Source organism: Syngnathus typhle, linkage group LG12, assembly GCF_033458585.1.
Source record: "Syngnathus typhle isolate RoL2023-S1 ecotype Sweden linkage group LG12, RoL_Styp_1.0, whole genome shotgun sequence".
NCBI lineage: Eukaryota > Metazoa > Chordata > Actinopteri > Syngnathiformes > Syngnathidae > Syngnathus > Syngnathus typhle.
The window spans coordinates 2805987-2824191 of NC_083749.1; the positions used below are offsets into that span (position 1 = coordinate 2805987).

The following is an 18205-nucleotide window of genomic DNA, read 5'->3' on the forward strand; positions in this document are numbered from 1 at the left end:
GAATAAATGTGAGTCCAAATTTGATATTTTTATACAAACACACTAAATGTCGCAGCCAGCTGAGCAGCCACAAAGTGCAAACAACACTGCAGATGTGTGTGTTCAACACACACTGCCATGTTTATTGTTCCACAAAATCGGAGTGTTAGCCTCCAGTTGACTGATATATGCCTGGCCACTTCCCGTGGCTCCCCAAACGAGCCAATCGGAGGCAGGCGCAGCCACCCAAACGTGTTCCTGTGTGCAGTCACTGAGTGAATGCCGTGTCATATCTTCCTTACAATGTCAATACAGACGCTTTCCTCGGTTCCCAGCATGCTTGCTCCAAGTTCCCCGTTGCATGGGGAGATTTTTATTTCTCCATTCAATATTTGAATTGGCTAACCCAGCAGCTCCCTTTGCCAAGAAAATCTATTGGTAATGTGAAAAACAAGATATGAGAAATGAAGTTGTTAACATGGCCGAGGAATTGCTGAACTTTCGCAGAACGGTTCCGACATTTTCAACACATAAACCGCATCTGACTTCCTTTGGAACATTGTCCCCGTTTCTATGGAGCGGAGAAGTCGGTCTATTGTACGGCGGGGTGATTTTAATGACAAAACAGGAAGTGATTTTTCGGAACAATTCCTCTAATTGTTTAACAGTGACAGCCGGAGCGATTATAGGAAGGTTAGAGAGTCCATTTAGATTAAGTCTTTTGTTTGCGGGACCATATTCGACCGATCGGTTGAGTGACTGATATTACCGAGTATCATCAATGACCCAATTCGGTGATAGAGGAGTCAAAGTGCGGACGGAAAAAAGGAGTAGGAGGGGAGGAAAAAAGTGACGAAAACAATTTAGATCAGGGAGAAGAGGCCAAACTGGACACTGCCATATCCATATTGTAAACAGTTTACTCTTAACATCCCAAGTCCCAACCCACTCACTCAAACTCACACACCGCCAAGTGGGCCGCCCGCCTGCTATGAAATATCACCAAAATATGTCCGTTACAACCCCTCGAAATCGTTCCCAGCGGTTTTCATGTTGGTTTGACTTGCTTCTTCGTCCTCAAATTACTTTCATCAGCATAATGGCTCAAGCCATAGTGTAATTTGTTAGAGTATTATGTGCTTGTCTCAGCATACGCTTCAAATCCCAAATAACGCTGAAAGGAGCTTTTAAGTAACATTTTTGCACACGTGTCATTTGCTGTGGCCGTGTCTGTGTATTTAGAATCTTTTTTCTGTTTTGCCACAAAAGCCACACCAGACACAGCGGCACAGTCAGGGCCCCTCTGGTTTGCATTTGCTATCTGTGAGGTGTAGCAGAGTGCAGGGAATAGAAGGACTGCTGAAATGAAGGTACTTTAGTTTGACGTAAGCAAGTCAATTAGAAAAAAAAAAATGTCTGCTGTTTTACTTTTATAGAGATTCAAGTATAAAACTTGATATTTATTTATAACGGTGAATTCATGCTGGATAGCAGCGGATATGAAGCTTCAAATGTGCTTCACGAACATGTTTTTTGGACTTCTCTCGATGGCACTGTCGGTTTCAGAAATGGTAAGTCACTGTACAAAAGGTGCCATCTAGAGGAGTCAAAATACAATTGGTTCATGAAGCACATTTGAAGCTTCATTTGACCATCATCAGTGCTGGAACGAAAAAAACAAAAAGTTGTCCCTAATTTGGTAGTATGAAAAAACTAAAAACTGCATGTAAATGGATTCACGTAATTTTATTAAATGTAAAAAGGATTTTTTTCAATTTGCTGTCAATAAAAAGAGTATCACATTAAATACTTAGTGCTATATATTACAGTATATTATAAAAAAACACACACAATTCTACACAAAGGTATTTTCAAAATTTTCTACTTCAATACAGTATCTAACCCATCTTGCAAAAGTCGAGGTCGAAGGTAAAGATGGAAAAAAAAAAAAATCAACAGTCATCCTCAGCATCATCATTTTCACTCTGCATGTTTTGATGCATCCGCTCCAGAATTCGATGTATACTGCAGAAGCTGGGCCGATCGGATGGGTGTGTGCTCCAACAAAGCCTCATTAGATTATACAGTTCCAGAGGGCAGTTCTCAGGGCAGGAAAGGATATGCCCATCCCTGACATAGTAAATGACTTCCTCATGTCCCATGCCATAATATGGCTGCATGCCGTGGGAGAAGATCTCCCATAAGACCACGCCGTAGGCCCAAACATCTGATTCAGTGGTGTAACGGTTATAGAAAATGGACTCTGGGGGCATCCAGCGAATGGGTATGGCGTCGTTTTCATTGGCTTTGTAGTAATCGGCCGAGTAGATGTTCCTGGAGAGGCCAAAGTCTGCAATCTTCACCACCATTTCCTCCCTGACGAGGCAATTTCTCGTGGCAAGGTCCCGGTGGACAAACTTGCGTTCCGACAGGTAGGCCATCCCGGCGGCGATCTGTTTGGATACGGACAGTTGTTCGGGGCAAGTGAGGGACCCCGCTTCCATTTCTGAAGAAAAACTGCGACCGGATACGCTGGCGCGGCTGAGCGTTCGCACGGATCGAGTCGGGGAACGACGACGCAGGAACTCGTTGAGGTCGCCTTGGGCCATGTACTCAAACATCAGGCACATGGGTTTACCCACGGCGCATACGCCTGCGGAATGAAAGCATACAGACTCTGGATAGTTTGCTTCTCATCATTTGAGCTCAGCCATTTCCCACCACGGAGGTTTGCGAGAACAAACAGGGACACTCACCCGCATAAGCACATTAGTGATGTCATTAATCTCACCGACTGAAGTTATTTTCTCCTCTACGGTATATCACAGAATGGTTTCATTCACGGGGAAAAGGTAAATAAATATTGGGGGGTAGGCATAAACACAGACAAAACCATCTGTGATGTGTGCCCGTTCACAAATAAACGCAACGCATAGTGGATCTACAGTTTTGCATTAATAGCTCAGTGACTGTAAATGCAGTCAATTGATAAATTATCCTTCTGTTCTCCTGGGACTCTCATTAACTTTTAGGAAATGCAGGAATTTAAAAGAATTCAAAAATGTCTGCAGCATTCTTGGTACACTCTAATAATAATAATAATCATAATCATAATAATAATCATCATTATGATTATTATCATGATGATTATTATATATTATAATTATATATCATTATTATAATTATTATAATAATAGTCATTATAAAAAATAATAATGAGATTTTGGAAGTTCTCCTTATCAAATATTATTAGAAAATTAAAAAGTTATCAAACATTGAGACATTGAACAGTCGGACACATGAATTAAAATAAAATAAAGCAAACATTTTAATTGAACAAATCAATGCCGCTGTGAGCGTGTGCATCTAAAGTGCTAAAAGTATCATCATAAGGTCATTTCTTGCTTTTTGGAATAAAAGCCTACTGAATAATTGATCAAGTCATCCCCTTGTTGATTTCTAATAGCCTAATTGTTTATCGCTGGTGGATTTAGTCTGAAGTATATTGATCCATAGAAGTTAGTATTCACATTAGTATTGAATTAAAACCAAGTTTGAGTGATCATTCCACACTCAAGAACATTTATTCCTCCTACTTGGACTTTCCCAAGATCTGGTTTTGCATTTAGCTTTCTGCTTCCCTTTTAAGTGAATACTCTGGCGTTCAGTCCCACAATGAGAAATCCTGGTGTGGATTCTTACCTAGAAGTCGCACGATGTTGGGATGGTCAAACTCAGCCATGAGTGCTGCCTCCCTCTGGAAATCATTCTGCATATCTGCTGAGGCTTCTTCCTTCAGCATCTTCACAGCCACCATTGTGAAAGGTTCCATCGGTAGCAACCCTGGTGCTCTGCAACAATTACAGACTGTGTGTAAGTCGATCACTCAAATATGCAAGAACTTCTAGAACCACATTAAGAAGACTAAAAATCTGGTCAGGTTTTGTTTAGCACTGCCGTGACCTTGTAGTTGGATCTTACCTTGCTTGGAAGACTCGCCCAAAGGCTCCCTCTCCAATATCTCGAACATATTGGATATTATTCCTGGGGTACTCGAGAGCCAACAATTTGGAATTGAGAAGCAAAGGAACCCGTTGGTACATGGGGTTGGGGTGCAGTCGATCCAGTATGAGCTCTGAAGGAAGCGTCGACATCGTTGGGGTCTCCATCGCCCTGCACGGGATGAGTTAGTTGTGGAGTCAGGAACTCCCCGTCACATTTCGGTTTTTTTACCGCTTTTGTTGCCTCCAATGTTTTCTCCGCCGGCGACATGCAAGAATCATAATGGTGAGGAAGATGGCGGCAGCAACTGCGGTCAGGATGATAATGATGACAGACATGGAGTATGCTGGAGATGATGCTGTCGTGGGAGGAAGATGATGAGGCCCCGCTGGATCCTGCTTAGCCACTGACACGTAGCCTAAATAGAATTAATAAAATAAAATCTTGTATTGCCTCAGCCGTGTCCACATATGTTGCTGTCCTCAGTTTTTTTTTTTTTTGAGTTACCTGATCCTGCGCCTGCTTCCCCACACTGTGGTACAGCGCAATACTCCCAGCGTACGTTGGGATTTGAGGTGTAGCACCACGGCTTGTCGCTGATTCCTGCCGGGTTCCTACAGTTGTTATCCGAATTTTTTAACTCCGGAATAGCATCCACGGACAAGCGGTGCTGGTGAGGAGCCTATCGGACAACAGAAAGAATAAACAGATTAATTATCCTATTTTTACGATCCGAGGGAAAATGGCATTACCATACATTTATTTTCTTTCATGTTTGATTAGTCTAGCTACTCAAATAAAAAGAGCCCATATGGGTTTCATAAGACTTAAGAACACACACAAAACAGGTTCAGAGATCAACTTAAGTGGACCTTTGGAGATCTCGTCGGAGCCACTGGGGAAGATTATGTTTTGATAATGGCACAGGTTGTCGAAAGTTTCCAAAGGGCCAACTTCAATATTGGACACATGGCGCTTTGATGCGGCGTGAACAATAGTTAAATATATTACCATTATAAAGCCATAAAGGGCTTTGGCTGCAATAGCTGAATGAAGTTTCCCGACTATGCCAAAACTGCTAAATCATCGTCATACAGAACTAAAAACCTGCAATAAAAAAATCACATTCAATGCTTGGTCATTTGAAAAATGGATTATTTCACCCGGCCCTCATCAAATATTCTGACGAATCCTAAAAAGATTGCAGACAGATGTAAAACATGACCTCAGAACGTGTCACTGCGTGACTCGGGTGACAAGGGGATGAAGGATTGCGAAACGTAATTGGCAGTCGTTTCAGTATTGCGAGGGGAACATTTGGGCTACTCCTTAGAAACTCAAAAGAAACACACAGGCAACATTGGAATCACACAAAAAGCATCACGGTGTGAAGACCATACACACAGAACGAATTGCGTCGTGACAACCATGTACGATAACATGGATGAACGTCTTTGAGTAAATGAGTGTGTGTTTGTGTGTTATAGGTACGAGATTTGCGTGTGAAAGCTAATTGCTTCCAGAGAAAGGAAATGACAGGACTCTCAGCACACACACATACCGCACAGGAGAGAAGTAAGAGTTCCTCCAAAGAGTCTATTTTTACCCAGCAAAGTCATAAAAACATAAAGCAGCTTTGAGCCCATTGGGAGTGTTTGTACATTACACACTTTCTTTTCCGGGAAAGAGCCCGATAGAAAACACAGACGCACACAAATCAGTCCGATGACTCGGATTGGACTAAATTGATTTTAAAGCTTGTTATAAATGTGATACTTTGGATCACTGGATGACAGAGGTGATTATTTCCATATGCCATCTCGAAGGTATTGCAAAAGAGTTTTGTCCACAATGTCCACTCAGAATCATCTCCCATCCTGTATTGATTACATGCAGGTCGGTATTTACGATTTGAGTATTTCTACTAGAGTTCACACACATGCAAATGAGTACCTGTTGGTCCCACGGCTGACAGGGTATCCCTGACCTTGTCACGTTCACGCTACCTTGGTAAAAACGCCCTCTGTCACGGTAACATGTTGCTGTTGATACACAAAAAGAAAAGTTATTTAAAGTGGTTCGTTTTTCTGATTGAATAATTTTAACATAGCCACCCTTACTTGTCATTTGATCTTTCTTGATGTCTGAAATAAAGAAAAATGAAATTAATAATGTCGAATAGGGATGTTCCACTGCGAGTAATTAAATCTTATTGATACCGATACCAAGTACCGATACCACTAGTAGTTTCTATAGATAACCCCCCCCCCTCAAAAAAAATGACGGATAATTCTCATATAGTTTCTGATTTCGATTCCTGATTCAATTTGAGTCCCGATTATAAATTAACCACTAGAGGGCAGCAGCTACAATTTCAAATGTAATTTGCAGCCTGCACATGATGAGATGTTTTAATGACTTACCCACAAAAGGAACCCGAGTGCAGGCATCAGGGTCTGAATGGAGACTCGGTAAAGTTTGACATTTGGGCAACAACAAACGGGGTGTGTTGGAGTCCGCGGCGGGACCGAAGAGTCCAGGCTGGATGGACATACTGCCTTCTAGTATCGCCCATTCCTTATGACAATACAGCTCCTTCACTGCAAAGCAATGCTCCCTGTAGTAAAAACCCAACAACGATTATTAATCATGTTAAGAATAATTTGGAGGATAACAAAGCGGCTACCTGCAGACAGATTTGGGCGCAGGTCCCAAACCTGATGGATTACAATCGGGGAAGGCGCTATGACAGAGGAGTGAACGCACTGCAGGGCCACAGAGTTTCCCGAGTCCTTCGAACTCAGTCCACCAGCTCTGAATCAAGTACTCTTGCATGTCCTCAGGGTCAGACATGGAAGTGTTGAAGAAAACAAGGGAGTCTTCCCGTAAAATTGCTCGGCACACATCCCCTCGATACGTGCTGCAGAATCCCGCTACGCCCTTGTAGAGTCTGTTAAGAAATCCAAAGGACACAAAGTCAGTGATCTATTTCACTCTATTATCAGAATTAGAAATAATCTTTGTAACTAGAACATCTAAATGACATTTTTAAAATGTTTGGCTATTTCGACATTGAGATGATTCTGAACTGCCTGTCCAGCAGTTCTCACTTTTCTTTTCTTTTCTTCATCTTACAGACTCCAGATGCGGCCTCCAGGGGAGTCTGGTTAGTTTTGAAATCAAAGCATCAACGTAAAGCGAAAAGACGTAAATCTAACAATTCCCACCATGACCGTTATCTCACTAATACCTTTGCCATGACTCTGTCTGAATCCAATGTGCAGATGTGGCAACACAGACTGATCACATGACCCCCACCGACTGATCCCCTTTATTCCTATTTCAAAAACATACTAACTAAGAGAAATACAGTTTCCAAAACAACATCTGTAAATATTTCTGTGACTATCAAAGAGAAGAATAAGTCTGACTTCAGCCAAAAAATATTTCTCCTCATTTTTTTCACGCTGACTGTCCACATGTGGTAATTGTGGTCATGTTGCGGTTTAGCGCACTTCACATTCAACTCGCAACCATATGTTGACATCACGAGGGGATCCCCTGTCAGTATGTCAATATTACTAAAGCAGATTGGAGTCATATTCCCAAACTTTTAGACTTACCTCCATTCTATAGGGAAGTGGCAAAATCCACAAGATGTCGGTTGAAGGAGAACCAGCATGGAAAGAAGAGGAAGGAAAGACAAAAGAGGCATTTAGTCTTGCCTGGAAGAGAAAAACAAAAATGATCCTCATCTAGCATAGATCAGTGGAAGACTCAAGAACCAGGAAGTGATTGGTCAATGTGTGTGGTCTTTAAGGTGACTGTAACAAATGGTCTGAGAGGAGAAAAAGAAATAAACAGCTGAAGCCACTTTGGGCAGCTAACATAACACAAGCTTGTGAGTTAAGTAGTTGACGCTCCTCGGATAAATCCGATTAATTCAAAGATCCAAGTGAAGAATTGAATAGTCACCTGCGACAGTCACTCTGGCCGTGGCTTTGACGGTGTTGGCCCCGGCGCTGTGTCTGTTTGAGGCCAAGCACGTGTAAAGAGCCGGCTTGTTCACCGTCACCCTTAGAACCGACAAAACCACTTCTCCGACCAAGGTCTCATCGACTGAAGCGCCAGAGATCTTGAAATGGGTCAACAAATGATTTTACTTTATGCATCCTGTTCTGTGGATGAGCTTGAGCCAACATGGCTGCAATTACTTAAATTACCAGGCTGCCGGGAAATATTTTAACACATGCACAGTCAGACACACAAACCATATTTACAAGCATTTCTGGCAAGTCATCAGGTTTTTTTTAACAAGCACCCAAGCCTGCCAAGACATTATAATAATGTCTATGTCTGCCCACAATTCCACACTTAATGCTCTTTGCCTTGCTGGCAAACATGATTTTTTTTTTTTTTTTAGTTGTAAATTTAAACTATGCTCAAATGAGATTACAATTGACAGTGGACAATGAATCATTTCTTTCTGAATTGCACTTCAGTCAACAAAAAACAAACTTGTAAAATCTTTCAGAGAAATATTCTACAATATCTGAGCCCATCATTTTTTTGGCTCGGATTGCTCTACCACATTTGCATTTCATCATAATTCTTTCCTGACAAGCTAGTGCAAACTCGATATGTACACGATTGGGACATTAAAATTTGCATGACGTTGTGAATGACTTTCCAATAGTTACAATGAGACGGTCATTAAAAAGTGAAAATATTCACTCACATAAAACCGAGGCTTTAAAACAAGTTGCGACCAGCATGTGTCAATGTGTTAAAATTGGAAACAGGGTTAAAACCTGCAGACGGGTTTACCGCATTAGTCAGGAGCCCCGTGCAGTACACTCACGGTATTCCCATTTTCTAACCAGGTGATGGTGGGGATTGGATTTCCAGTGGCGTTACACTCCAGAGATATTTGGCTGCCATATGCGACTCTTTTCTCCTTGGGAACTCTCAGGATTCGCGCTGGAGCTGCACAAGTCATAGATAGACCAGACATGTACAATTAAAAAAAACAGGACTCATTTTTGACATGTTCAAATTTTGGCTCTAATAGTAAAAGGAGTAAGCAAAAAAAACAACAATTTATAACTCTACCTCACAATTTAGAATTGGCATTTTGGCATTAATGGGCAAATGAAGCTTCAATTGTGCTTCATGAATCAGTTGTACTTTTTCTCTCCTCTAGATGGCGCTCTCTGTTCAACATTGTCTGACTTCCCGATTCTTTCCCCCTTTATTTTAACCAACAGTACCATTTAGGTGTCAAAAAAATACAACTGGTTCATGAAGCAATTTTGAAGCTTCATTCTACCCGTGCTTGTGTACGTTTGAACACTTACCTTGAACTTCAATGGTGACAGGCTTGGAAAATGCCAAACCAAAACTATTTCTCGCCACACATCGATACTGCCCCGCGTCTTCCTTCTGAATATAATTGATCTTGAGTGCGCCGTAGTCCAGAATATTAACACGATCACTCACCTGTGAGACGTTTCCATTAGCATGATTCCATCCCAAAGACAAAAGTAGGGAACTTTTACCTTAATGAGCTCATCGTCTTTAAGCCAGGTGATGTCTGGTTTTGGGTTACCGAGGGTAACGCAAGGTAATACTGCTTTGGACTCGACCAAAAGAGTCACATTTGTGGGATGGCGCTTGATTTGTGGCTCTGGATCAAAAAAGAACATGAATTTCAGGGATACTAAAAAAGTACCGCTATCGTTGTGCCATCATGGCAGACATACTCATTTTTAACTGCAGCGCTCCACAGCTCTTGGCTGGCTCCCCAATTCCGTTACTGGCAAGGCAGCAGTATTCTCCGTTGTCATTTTCTCTTACGTGAGGGATGAGAAGCATTTGTCCCTGTTCGCGTGTAAGGTACCTGGAGTCGTAGTACCTAAGAGGACAGAAAAGGACAAATTAATAACCAATTATGAAATGGTCCATTTCTGTAATCTTTCTGAATCTTTCTAGACTGCTAATGATATTTTGGACCCTGATAGTCCCTGATAATTCTCAAAGGCCCCGTTTCCAAGGAAACCAAATATTGTAGTATGTCCGCGAATCCCGTGAGTTGGCTGTCAAGTGTTTGTCATGAAAAACAACAGGCACATGTGCATAAAAGGATTTCGCCACATGTTCTGGCATAAACACAGAATGGCCATGAAGAACGCACAGACGTCAACAGAAAACTTTTGCGTTGGTTTGAGCAGCAGCATGAGAAGTGGCCGTCTCTTGGATTTTGAAACTTATCAAGATGTTTGAACTTACATTATTGGCTGGTTATTTTTGGTCCATGTGATGTCTGCTGACGGTCGAGATTCGACCTCACAGATGAAGGTCGCGTTGTGATCCAGGAGCACATCCACCGTCTCCAATAATGTGACAATACGAGGTGCTAGAAAAAGAGTAAGCAGAGTCTTATGTCATTTCTATTTTATTTAATATAAATAAATAATAAATAATTAAATACAGTAAATAAATAAATACATAGTAAATATAAATATATACAAAATAAATATAAATAAATAAATAAATAAATAAAGTGTATAGCTGTGTGGTAATTTACAATCTACTTTGCAGGACATTTCCATTTATCCATTTTTGATACATAATCAGTTGCCTTTGACACTGTCATGCAACACAGAGCGCATTTGTTTCTGTGGCAGAGAATCAGATGTTCGCTGATGAGGAACATGCTTGTTGTGTTCAAACAATCACACAAAAGAACTGAAATGAGTCAGCGAGTGCAGATTTCAAGTCATCTTAGCAATGTTTGCTCACACTCTTTTGCAATTATCTGTCGTCAAAGGAGCCAATAAAAAGTTCTTTTACGGGACACATTGATTTCTTTTGTGGCATTCTTTCAGTCAGAAACATGAAGCTTGGATGGAAGTTATTCATCACAACTAAACTGTGAAATCATGTTAGCATTTTTGCAATTTGCATTTTTAGCAATTTGAAACTGCTTTGATTTTGTTGTTGTCTGCACTATGTTGGTCAATAAACACCTCCCGCCTTGCCCTTGCAGGATGTGCTGATCAGCAGGTGATCTCAGGGTGACACACACACACACACATTGGAAGCCTTCAGAACACCAAATTTTTGTTTTCATTTATGCACTGATAATCAAGCAAACTAAATGCAATCACCAAGTACGGTGCAGCTATGAACTTGCCAATCACATTTGCTTCCAAAGTCAAATTAAAAACGTCCAACAATTGTTGGCTCGGCTTACCTCTCTGGATACCATTACTCAACCCGACCAAAACCAGAAGAGAGATAATCTCCAAAACGAAAACGACTCCAACAGTTTTCATCCTGGAAATGAGCCACCCAATAGGCCCAGTTTGCTCGATTCCTAAACCTGCGTTTCATATTCCCATCCCTTCTAGTTTCTTCGGCGTGACCGTTAAGTCGTCAGGCGGCCATGCTTTCCTAGTGACCAGCTCACCCAACGTGTGTTACATTTTTGAGTGACAGCTGCAGCTGCTTGCTAACCTCACATGCAGAGTTTGGAGCCCCACGCAAAGCTCCAAAGGCTTCGCTGTAGCAGAACCACGCCGCTGACTCATGAAGTCAGAACACAAGAACACCAAACAATTGCCATTAAACTTGTGAGGACAATAAGAAAAAGTGACATAGGACGAGAAATGCGACCATTTTAACAATAAATTATACTTGCATCTATGTTTTATTTTGCATATATATTGCAGGAGACCTTCGTGTCCACCTGTTCCCTGCAGGAATTTATGCTTGGATTTATTTTAGGAAAGGAATGTCACTTCATTGGCTTTTCATTCTTCTTACGTCACATGTAGTCAACTATTGTTGCACCTTTTTAATAGATTAGTCAGACTCGTTTTGCACATTGCTTAGATACAGCTTTTCAAGTTTTGTGTCACGGTGACAAATATTTACCTGATAATATACTGCTGGTATTATTATAATATTCGTGCCTGAGGCGTGTTGTAAATATTGGTATGTAGTAGCAGGCTACTGAGAACAAATGGCCCTCACAATGCCCTCTAGGGTCAAAAGATGTTTTAAATTATTCAACCACTGGGTGGTGCTATAGTGCTATTTTTAACATTGTGTCTGTTTTACAATGCAGGGACTTTAATGGCAGGAAATGACTTTACTATGCATTCTGTGTTCAAGTAGTAAAAGAATTATGAACTTATATGTATAGATTTCAATGCAATGTATAAATGACAAGCTATATTTTAATCATGCAAATCAACACACACACACCAAAAAAAGCAAGTCAGGTTAGTGGTGCCCTACCTTTTTCCCTTTCTCCTCCTCCAATGATTAACCAACTGTTGCATTTTGATACCTGACCTCCTCATGTGCTCCTCGTGCTGCACTCTGGACCTATCAAAACACACATGGTAGAAGACATCAAACATGAAAGTCATTGTGAGGATAAATTGATCGTCAGGTAGGACTGATTTTATGTATCACACACCTTTTTTTGTCTCTGTATATAAAAAGTACTGCACAGGTCATTTACATACACTGATTTCTTGGTTTCGGTTTAGAATCGGTTCTACTTTGAAATAAACAGGTGATTCCCCCGGATGGATGTTTAAGATGAGATTCTGTCGTTCATATGATTCTTATATTCTGTCATATTAAAACTAGTGAGGAACTAAAAGTAAAACTAATATTAGGGACTTGTAAGAGAAAGATGATAGGGGCGGGGCAAAGAAACTGGGTGTGTTACTTGACCTCCTTTCCTGCTTGACAACTCTACACAGCGTACACCTTTTATTTCATTGTGGAAAATATTACAGCTGACAATATGTGTTCAGGAATCATTTTTGCTTTGTAGTATAAATTATACCTGGCCATTAAAAATAACAAAGCTGCAAAGATGACTTTCTTCTTACGTTTACTGCCCTGTGCTGGAATACACAAACATTGTTTTGCATAAAGAACAAACCTGCTTTTTGATCAACATATCAACACACACACAGACACACACACTCAACGAAGGTGGGACCACCACGGGTGTGATAGTTTTGCTCCAGGCCTTGAAACCTACTTGTTAAGACTTGACAGAGACCAAGTTCACTCTCACATCATCAACACAAACACAAGGGGTGGTGGGAGGGAGAGAAGGTTTTACATTTATATCCTGCAATGCAAATCAATTTACATATTGACTTTTGTGTGCATTCTATTGGGTACAAAAAAATGATTTATTAAAAAAACAAATCTGACTGGAAGCTTTTCAGTTTGATACTCTTACTCCCTCTGCTGACATAATAGGGAAGTCAATTCCAGTTAATATACAGATGCACTATTATTAAATCAAGTTTACTGCAAAGGGAAAAGTATTTGTATTACTTTTATCCTCAAATGTTCTGGCAAGTTGGCAACATCTTCATTTTATATCATTCTTTTTTTTACCAAATATATATCAAAATCAGTTCCGCCTATTTAATCACAGAATTTTTCACCCATCAGAAAAGATTGTATTACCCCAAAAAATTATTTCTGTTCATAAATCTTTCCCACAGAATTTCATGCAAAACCAGAATTCGCCCCCCCCCTCCCCCCACTAAAATCAAACAACCTTTTAAATGTTGCGTGAAATGCACAGTGTGAAGAAGTCAGCCAGATGGTTACTGGCGACAACTAGCAAATACCTGGCATGTTTCTTAGCAGCAAACATGCTGAGACAGCACTGCACAGAAGCCAAACGGCTAAGATGTGTCACCAGTGAGAAAGGCAGAAAGAAAAAAAAAAAATAAAGGAACCAATGCAAAGAGACAGCACTGGTGCGAACCATTCCAATGTTGCTGAAGGATAAACAGCGCACACTGTCATCACTGGTTACTGGGTGGAGTACTGTTATTAACTCTCTTCAAGAGAGAGTGACGGCTGGGACGGAGAGAGAGAAGAGAAGAGGATAAATATAACTAGAACTACACAGAGAGAGACTGAGAAGAAATACTTGACACAAAGAGAACAAAGCAGAAGAAATCCAAGAACCGGAGGTGGGGGACCTTAAATAGATTTATCCAATGTGAGAATGAATCTATTTATAGGAGCATGTGACGTCCGCAGCGTTTTGAATCTTTTTCCAAGCTCATGTGGGGGTTGTTTTTGTGCAGGAGTTGATGCCGTCCGAGATGAATGAGGCAAGTCTTCCTCCGATCATCCAGGCGGGAGATGGGAGGACTCTATCTAGGTGGGTTGACTCCTAGCAAACAATCAGGAATTCATTTCCAAGCTGACCTTTGGACTTTCTATTTTTTAGAGCAGAGTTTTTGTCGTTGATAAGCACCTACAACTGTTTCCTCAAGGATCAGATTCAACTTCATCTCAGTTACTCCCAGGTAGAAATTATTTTCTATGCACTATCCTGATATATTTCTGACGCTATTGTTTGTTGATTCTAAATCAGAGTAATGACGACGAAGTGATCGTAGAAGGATTCCTAAATATCTGCTGGGGAATCCGAAGACCTATTCGACTAAAAATCCAGGATGAGAAACAAATGACACCTTTTGCTTCCCTGACCTCATCTGACCCGATCAGCCCAGTCAGCCCACTTGAAAACAGAAGGTTGAGTAGATTTAAAAGCGTCAAATTCACCTTTTGTGTTAAAGTCCACTTTTCCAAAAGTGCTTGTTGTGTTTACATTGTTCAATGAAATTAACAAACTTGTCTTTTTAGGGGCATGTCAAGATGGGGGGAGTATGTCGACCTCCATCAAATAGATGAGATTGTTGGCACAGCATATGAAACAGAAGTTAAAAATCCTCCACCAGGTTTACAATTTCTATTTCATTTTTTATTATTCAGAACTACAGTCCGACCATTTTGTGTGTATCCCAAAGCGCCTGTTTACGAGACCACAACGCTGCGTCCTTCGAGGCAGAAGAGCAACGAGCTGGAGTCTAATTTGTTCCGATGTATGAGCGATGCATCGTTAGTCAAGAGGAGGAATCGTCGAGGCAAGTCGGCGGCGCAAAGAGAGAGAGAGCGACAGCACCGCTTCTCGATCAATGGACACTTCTACAACTACAAGGTACGTCCCGAGTAAGGTTTTGTACATACACTCATTGGTCACAACATTACAGGGACACTAAAGGGAAAATGAAGCTTCATATATGCCTCATGAACCAGTTTGTGTTTTGGTTTAGATTTTTGTGCGGTTTTCTAATGATTTTTTTTTTGGTGTTAGTAACTAAGGGTCTGTAAGAAAACTCATCAATGTCTCACATTTTTGCTAGACATCCATCTTCACGCCTTCCTTCGGCACAGCCACCAAAGTCCGTATTACGAGTAGTATGACCACAAACCAAGTCATTGGACAGCTACTTAACAAATTCAAGGTGAGGCAGGAAGTGAAATCAAAATTCATAGAATCACTTCCTTCACAGACTTTCGATCAAATTCGATTTCCCATCACAGATTGAGAATGGCCCGCAGGAGTTTGCACTATACTGCGTTCACCAGAGTGGCGGTAAGGTTTGTTTGTTATACCGATGTTACGGTGAAAACTAAAATCAAAAAGTTTGAATCATGAAAGGTTTGAGTGCCTTTTTGTTATGCGTAGAAAAGAGGAAGATGACCAATAGAGATCAACCGCTGTGGGAACGCATCCTACAGGGCCCCTCTGATGACACCATGAAGATATTTTTGATGGACATGGATGAAGAGGAAGTCAGCAATGATGTGAGTGTGCTGAGTAAAAACACAGAGTAAGAATAAATCACTGATGCCCCCCCCCCCCTTCTGATATAATCTCCAAGGTGGCTCAGTATTTGAACTTGGAGCTTCCCATCTTGGAGCAGGTTCTACTGAGTTTGCGAGAAGAGGAGAACAAGGAGATACAAATGGTTATTAGCAAGTTAGTATCAGATTTTTTTTTTGCACCTGTACCTAAATGTGTAATACTACAAGAACTAATACTAGATATTTTTTGTGTGTGTATTTCTTCTAGGTATAAAAATCATCACCGAGTCATGTCCCGAATGCTGAGCAATAAGATTTCACCTCACATTGAGACCAGTGTCTGACAGTGAAAAGTGCATAGTGGGGGGGGAAAAAAAGTTTTTTACTTTACTGCATTAGAAATATTGCTAAAAACTAATAGCAGCACTCTCAGTATGAGCCTAAGTTCAAAAATATTTCTTTAAATGTTTCCAAGAGGCTTGCGGGTATAAAAAAAAAAAAATGTTGTATGTAAAAAATTGATTTTTGTACATTTTTGCATTTCTAACATAATAAAATGATTCCGACATACAAAAACTACCCGCTTCCCTTGATTCATTATAAACCACGCACTTTATTTATGTGTCGTGTCCTAGGAAGTTGCTCATGACACATGCAACATTTTCAGTCGTCATAGCAAAACGTTAAGAAATACAAAAGGGGAAAAAAAAATTAAGCTTGAATGTTGTTGGCTGGCAGCCTTTTGCACTTGCGTGTATGAAGCTCATGTTTGTCGTTGCGGGGGTTGAATGACACCTCAAAGTGGCACTTGAGATGCTGCACAGGAGCAAACAATGAAAATTAATTAATTTAAAAAAATATATGTATACATATACGTATTTTTTTATTTTATTTTTACTGTACCTTTTTCTCAAGTTTGCAGATGTTCAAGTCATGATTTTCACCCTTGAGGCACTTGGTTTTTCCCAGCATTGCATCGATCTTGTAGTCGATGCCGTTGGTCACCTATCGGGCAGTGTGGCAAAAACATTTCATGTTTTCAAAGTGCATTTAAAAAAAAAAAAAAAAAAAATCAACTGCATCGAGAATTCCTTCATGCAAGCCAACCTGAGATTGTGCAGATGTGATGGCAACCAGCTTGAACAACTTCCTGCCGTTTGACTGTGTGTTGAATGTGTCGACGGCGTGCTGAGCCGCCGCCTGAACCTCCTGTGACTCTGGACTTCTCTCAGACCAGCCACCCAATCGAGGTGCTTCTCCTTTGGGCGACAGAACAGACGAAACAAACTTCAGCTTGTACTTCAACTCAACAGCCGCGCAGTCTATCTAATCTATTCTTTTTTTCCTTTCACCACATTTGGTGCCGAATAGCTGTGATTATTATTCTTCCTAAGAGACTCCCTACCCCAAGTCCACTCAGCCAACAGAAATAACAGCTCAGCGATGACAATTTTTTCCCACAGTGCCAAAGCCTCTGAGTCATAATCCTGAGCCAGACCGCATTTTGCCATTGTGTCATACCAATACACCAAGTTTGTGCATGAAAACTCATCTATTGTGCCTTTTCTTGTTAAGATCAGCCATTTTAGTAATTAATCTTCCTATCGTATTACTTTAGCATCTAATTTATTCAGTTCCTATTTTTACTTTGTAGCTTTTTGTCAATTAAATGCCTTTTACTTACTTACTACAATGACTTCCTCCAAAGGTTGGTCCCCCACACACATCTGAACAACTGACAGGTAAAAAAGTACTGAGAGAAGGAGCGTCATCTCGATGATGCTGGGAATATATCCACGCACAGATTGTTATTGAACAGGTGAGGTTAAATCCCAATCCAGAAACCAAACAGATGTTTCTTTTAGGTTCACCTAGAAAAGAAAAAAAAAGTACCATCATTGAAATGTAAAGCAAAATAATTGCGTTGAAAAGTGAACATTGTTCCAATAACTTGCCTTTCGTGCCGGGACGGGAAAGTGTGACTTCACCCTCCGAGTGCTGGAGCGACAAGTGAGGGTGGGAGAGAGAGAAGTGTGTTGTTTGTGAATGGTGGTGACTTTGCAGAACTTCTTGGCTGGTATGTTTCACGAGTCAGTGGCGACCCACCCACTGGCTGGAAATGACGCCGAGCATGCAGGGATTAAATGGTCGTTAGTGATTTTACTACCAGTCTGTGCGAGCGTTTGTGTGTGATGTCGAGGAGAATTAAAGGTCAACTATGCTGTGGGTGCGTCAACACTGGGTGTTGTTGTTGTTTTAAACATTGGCATGTGCAGTTTGTGTGATGCACATAACGAACAAAAAAAAAAGGGATGTGGTAAATGCAAGTGGAAATAATAGAGTTGGATGGGTTGAGGTCAAGGGTCACAGGTTCTCCACTGTTATTTTGTCATCATCATAATAGACCATTTCAATGATGGGATTAATTTGGAGTATTTTTGACTAAAATGTACTCCAGACTCTAAATTAAAGTTATATATTAGTCAAATTAATACAGTTTTTATCTGACATT

At 40.7% G+C, this 18205-nt stretch overlaps 3 protein-coding genes across 10 annotated transcripts; 1 reads left to right on the plus strand and 2 right to left on the minus strand.

The window, feature by feature from the left end:
• Positions 1–1706: 1706 nt before the first annotated feature.
• On the minus strand, positions 1707–12418 carry musk (muscle, skeletal, receptor tyrosine kinase). 6 transcript variants are annotated; one of them, XM_061292821.1, is made up of 17 exons: positions 12286–12418; positions 10270–10396; positions 9744–9895; positions 9540–9667; positions 9339–9480; positions 8843–8967; positions 7957–8116; positions 7605–7611; positions 6668–6931; positions 6405–6598; positions 6102–6125; positions 5935–6023; positions 4489–4663; positions 4213–4399; positions 3961–4152; positions 3682–3830; positions 1707–2632 (listed from the first exon to the last, which is right to left on the minus strand). In XM_061292821.1, coding segments are annotated over exons 2-17 (2691 nt in total). In that variant the 5' UTR covers positions 10272–10396; positions 12286–12418; the 3' UTR covers positions 1707–1931. The 6 variants fall into 6 exon arrangements, with proteins under 6 accessions (XP_061148805.1, XP_061148804.1, XP_061148806.1 ...); XM_061292820.1 differs by lacking the exon at positions 12286–12418 and adding an exon at positions 11237–11481; XM_061292822.1 differs by lacking the exons at positions 8843–8967; positions 9339–9480; positions 9540–9667; ... (1 more) ...; positions 10270–10396; positions 12286–12418 and having other exon boundaries at positions 7605–7706; positions 7957–8097.
• rassf6 (Ras association domain family member 6) lies at positions 12303–16270 on the plus strand. 2 transcript variants are annotated; one of them, XM_061292834.1, is made up of 11 exons: positions 12303–12442; positions 14124–14200; positions 14270–14348; positions 14417–14577; positions 14689–14783; positions 14853–15043; positions 15249–15350; positions 15430–15481; positions 15575–15693; positions 15771–15868; positions 15962–16270. In XM_061292834.1, the coding sequence occupies exons 2-11, from the start codon at positions 14130–14132 to the stop codon at positions 16035–16037; spliced, it is 1044 nt and encodes a 347-aa protein (XP_061148818.1). In that variant the 5' UTR covers positions 12303–12442; positions 14124–14129; the 3' UTR covers positions 16038–16270. The 2 variants fall into 2 exon arrangements, with proteins under 2 accessions (XP_061148818.1, XP_061148817.1); XM_061292833.1 differs by having other exon boundaries at positions 14689–15043.
• Positions 16271–16286: 16 nt separating this feature from the next.
• On the minus strand, positions 16287–17814 carry si:busm1-57f23.1 (uncharacterized protein LOC368621 homolog). Of its 2 annotated transcripts, none has more exons than XM_061292843.1 (5): positions 17649–17814; positions 17378–17475; positions 16801–16952; positions 16597–16698; positions 16287–16509 (listed from the first exon to the last, which is right to left on the minus strand). In XM_061292843.1, the coding sequence occupies exons 2-5, from the start codon at positions 17463–17465 to the stop codon at positions 16405–16407; spliced, it is 447 nt and encodes a 148-aa protein (XP_061148827.1). In that variant the 5' UTR covers positions 17466–17475; positions 17649–17814; the 3' UTR covers positions 16287–16404. The 2 variants fall into 2 exon arrangements, with proteins under 2 accessions (XP_061148827.1, XP_061148826.1); XM_061292842.1 differs by having other exon boundaries at positions 17378–17564; positions 17649–17808.
• Positions 17815–18205: the final 391 nt, after the last annotated feature.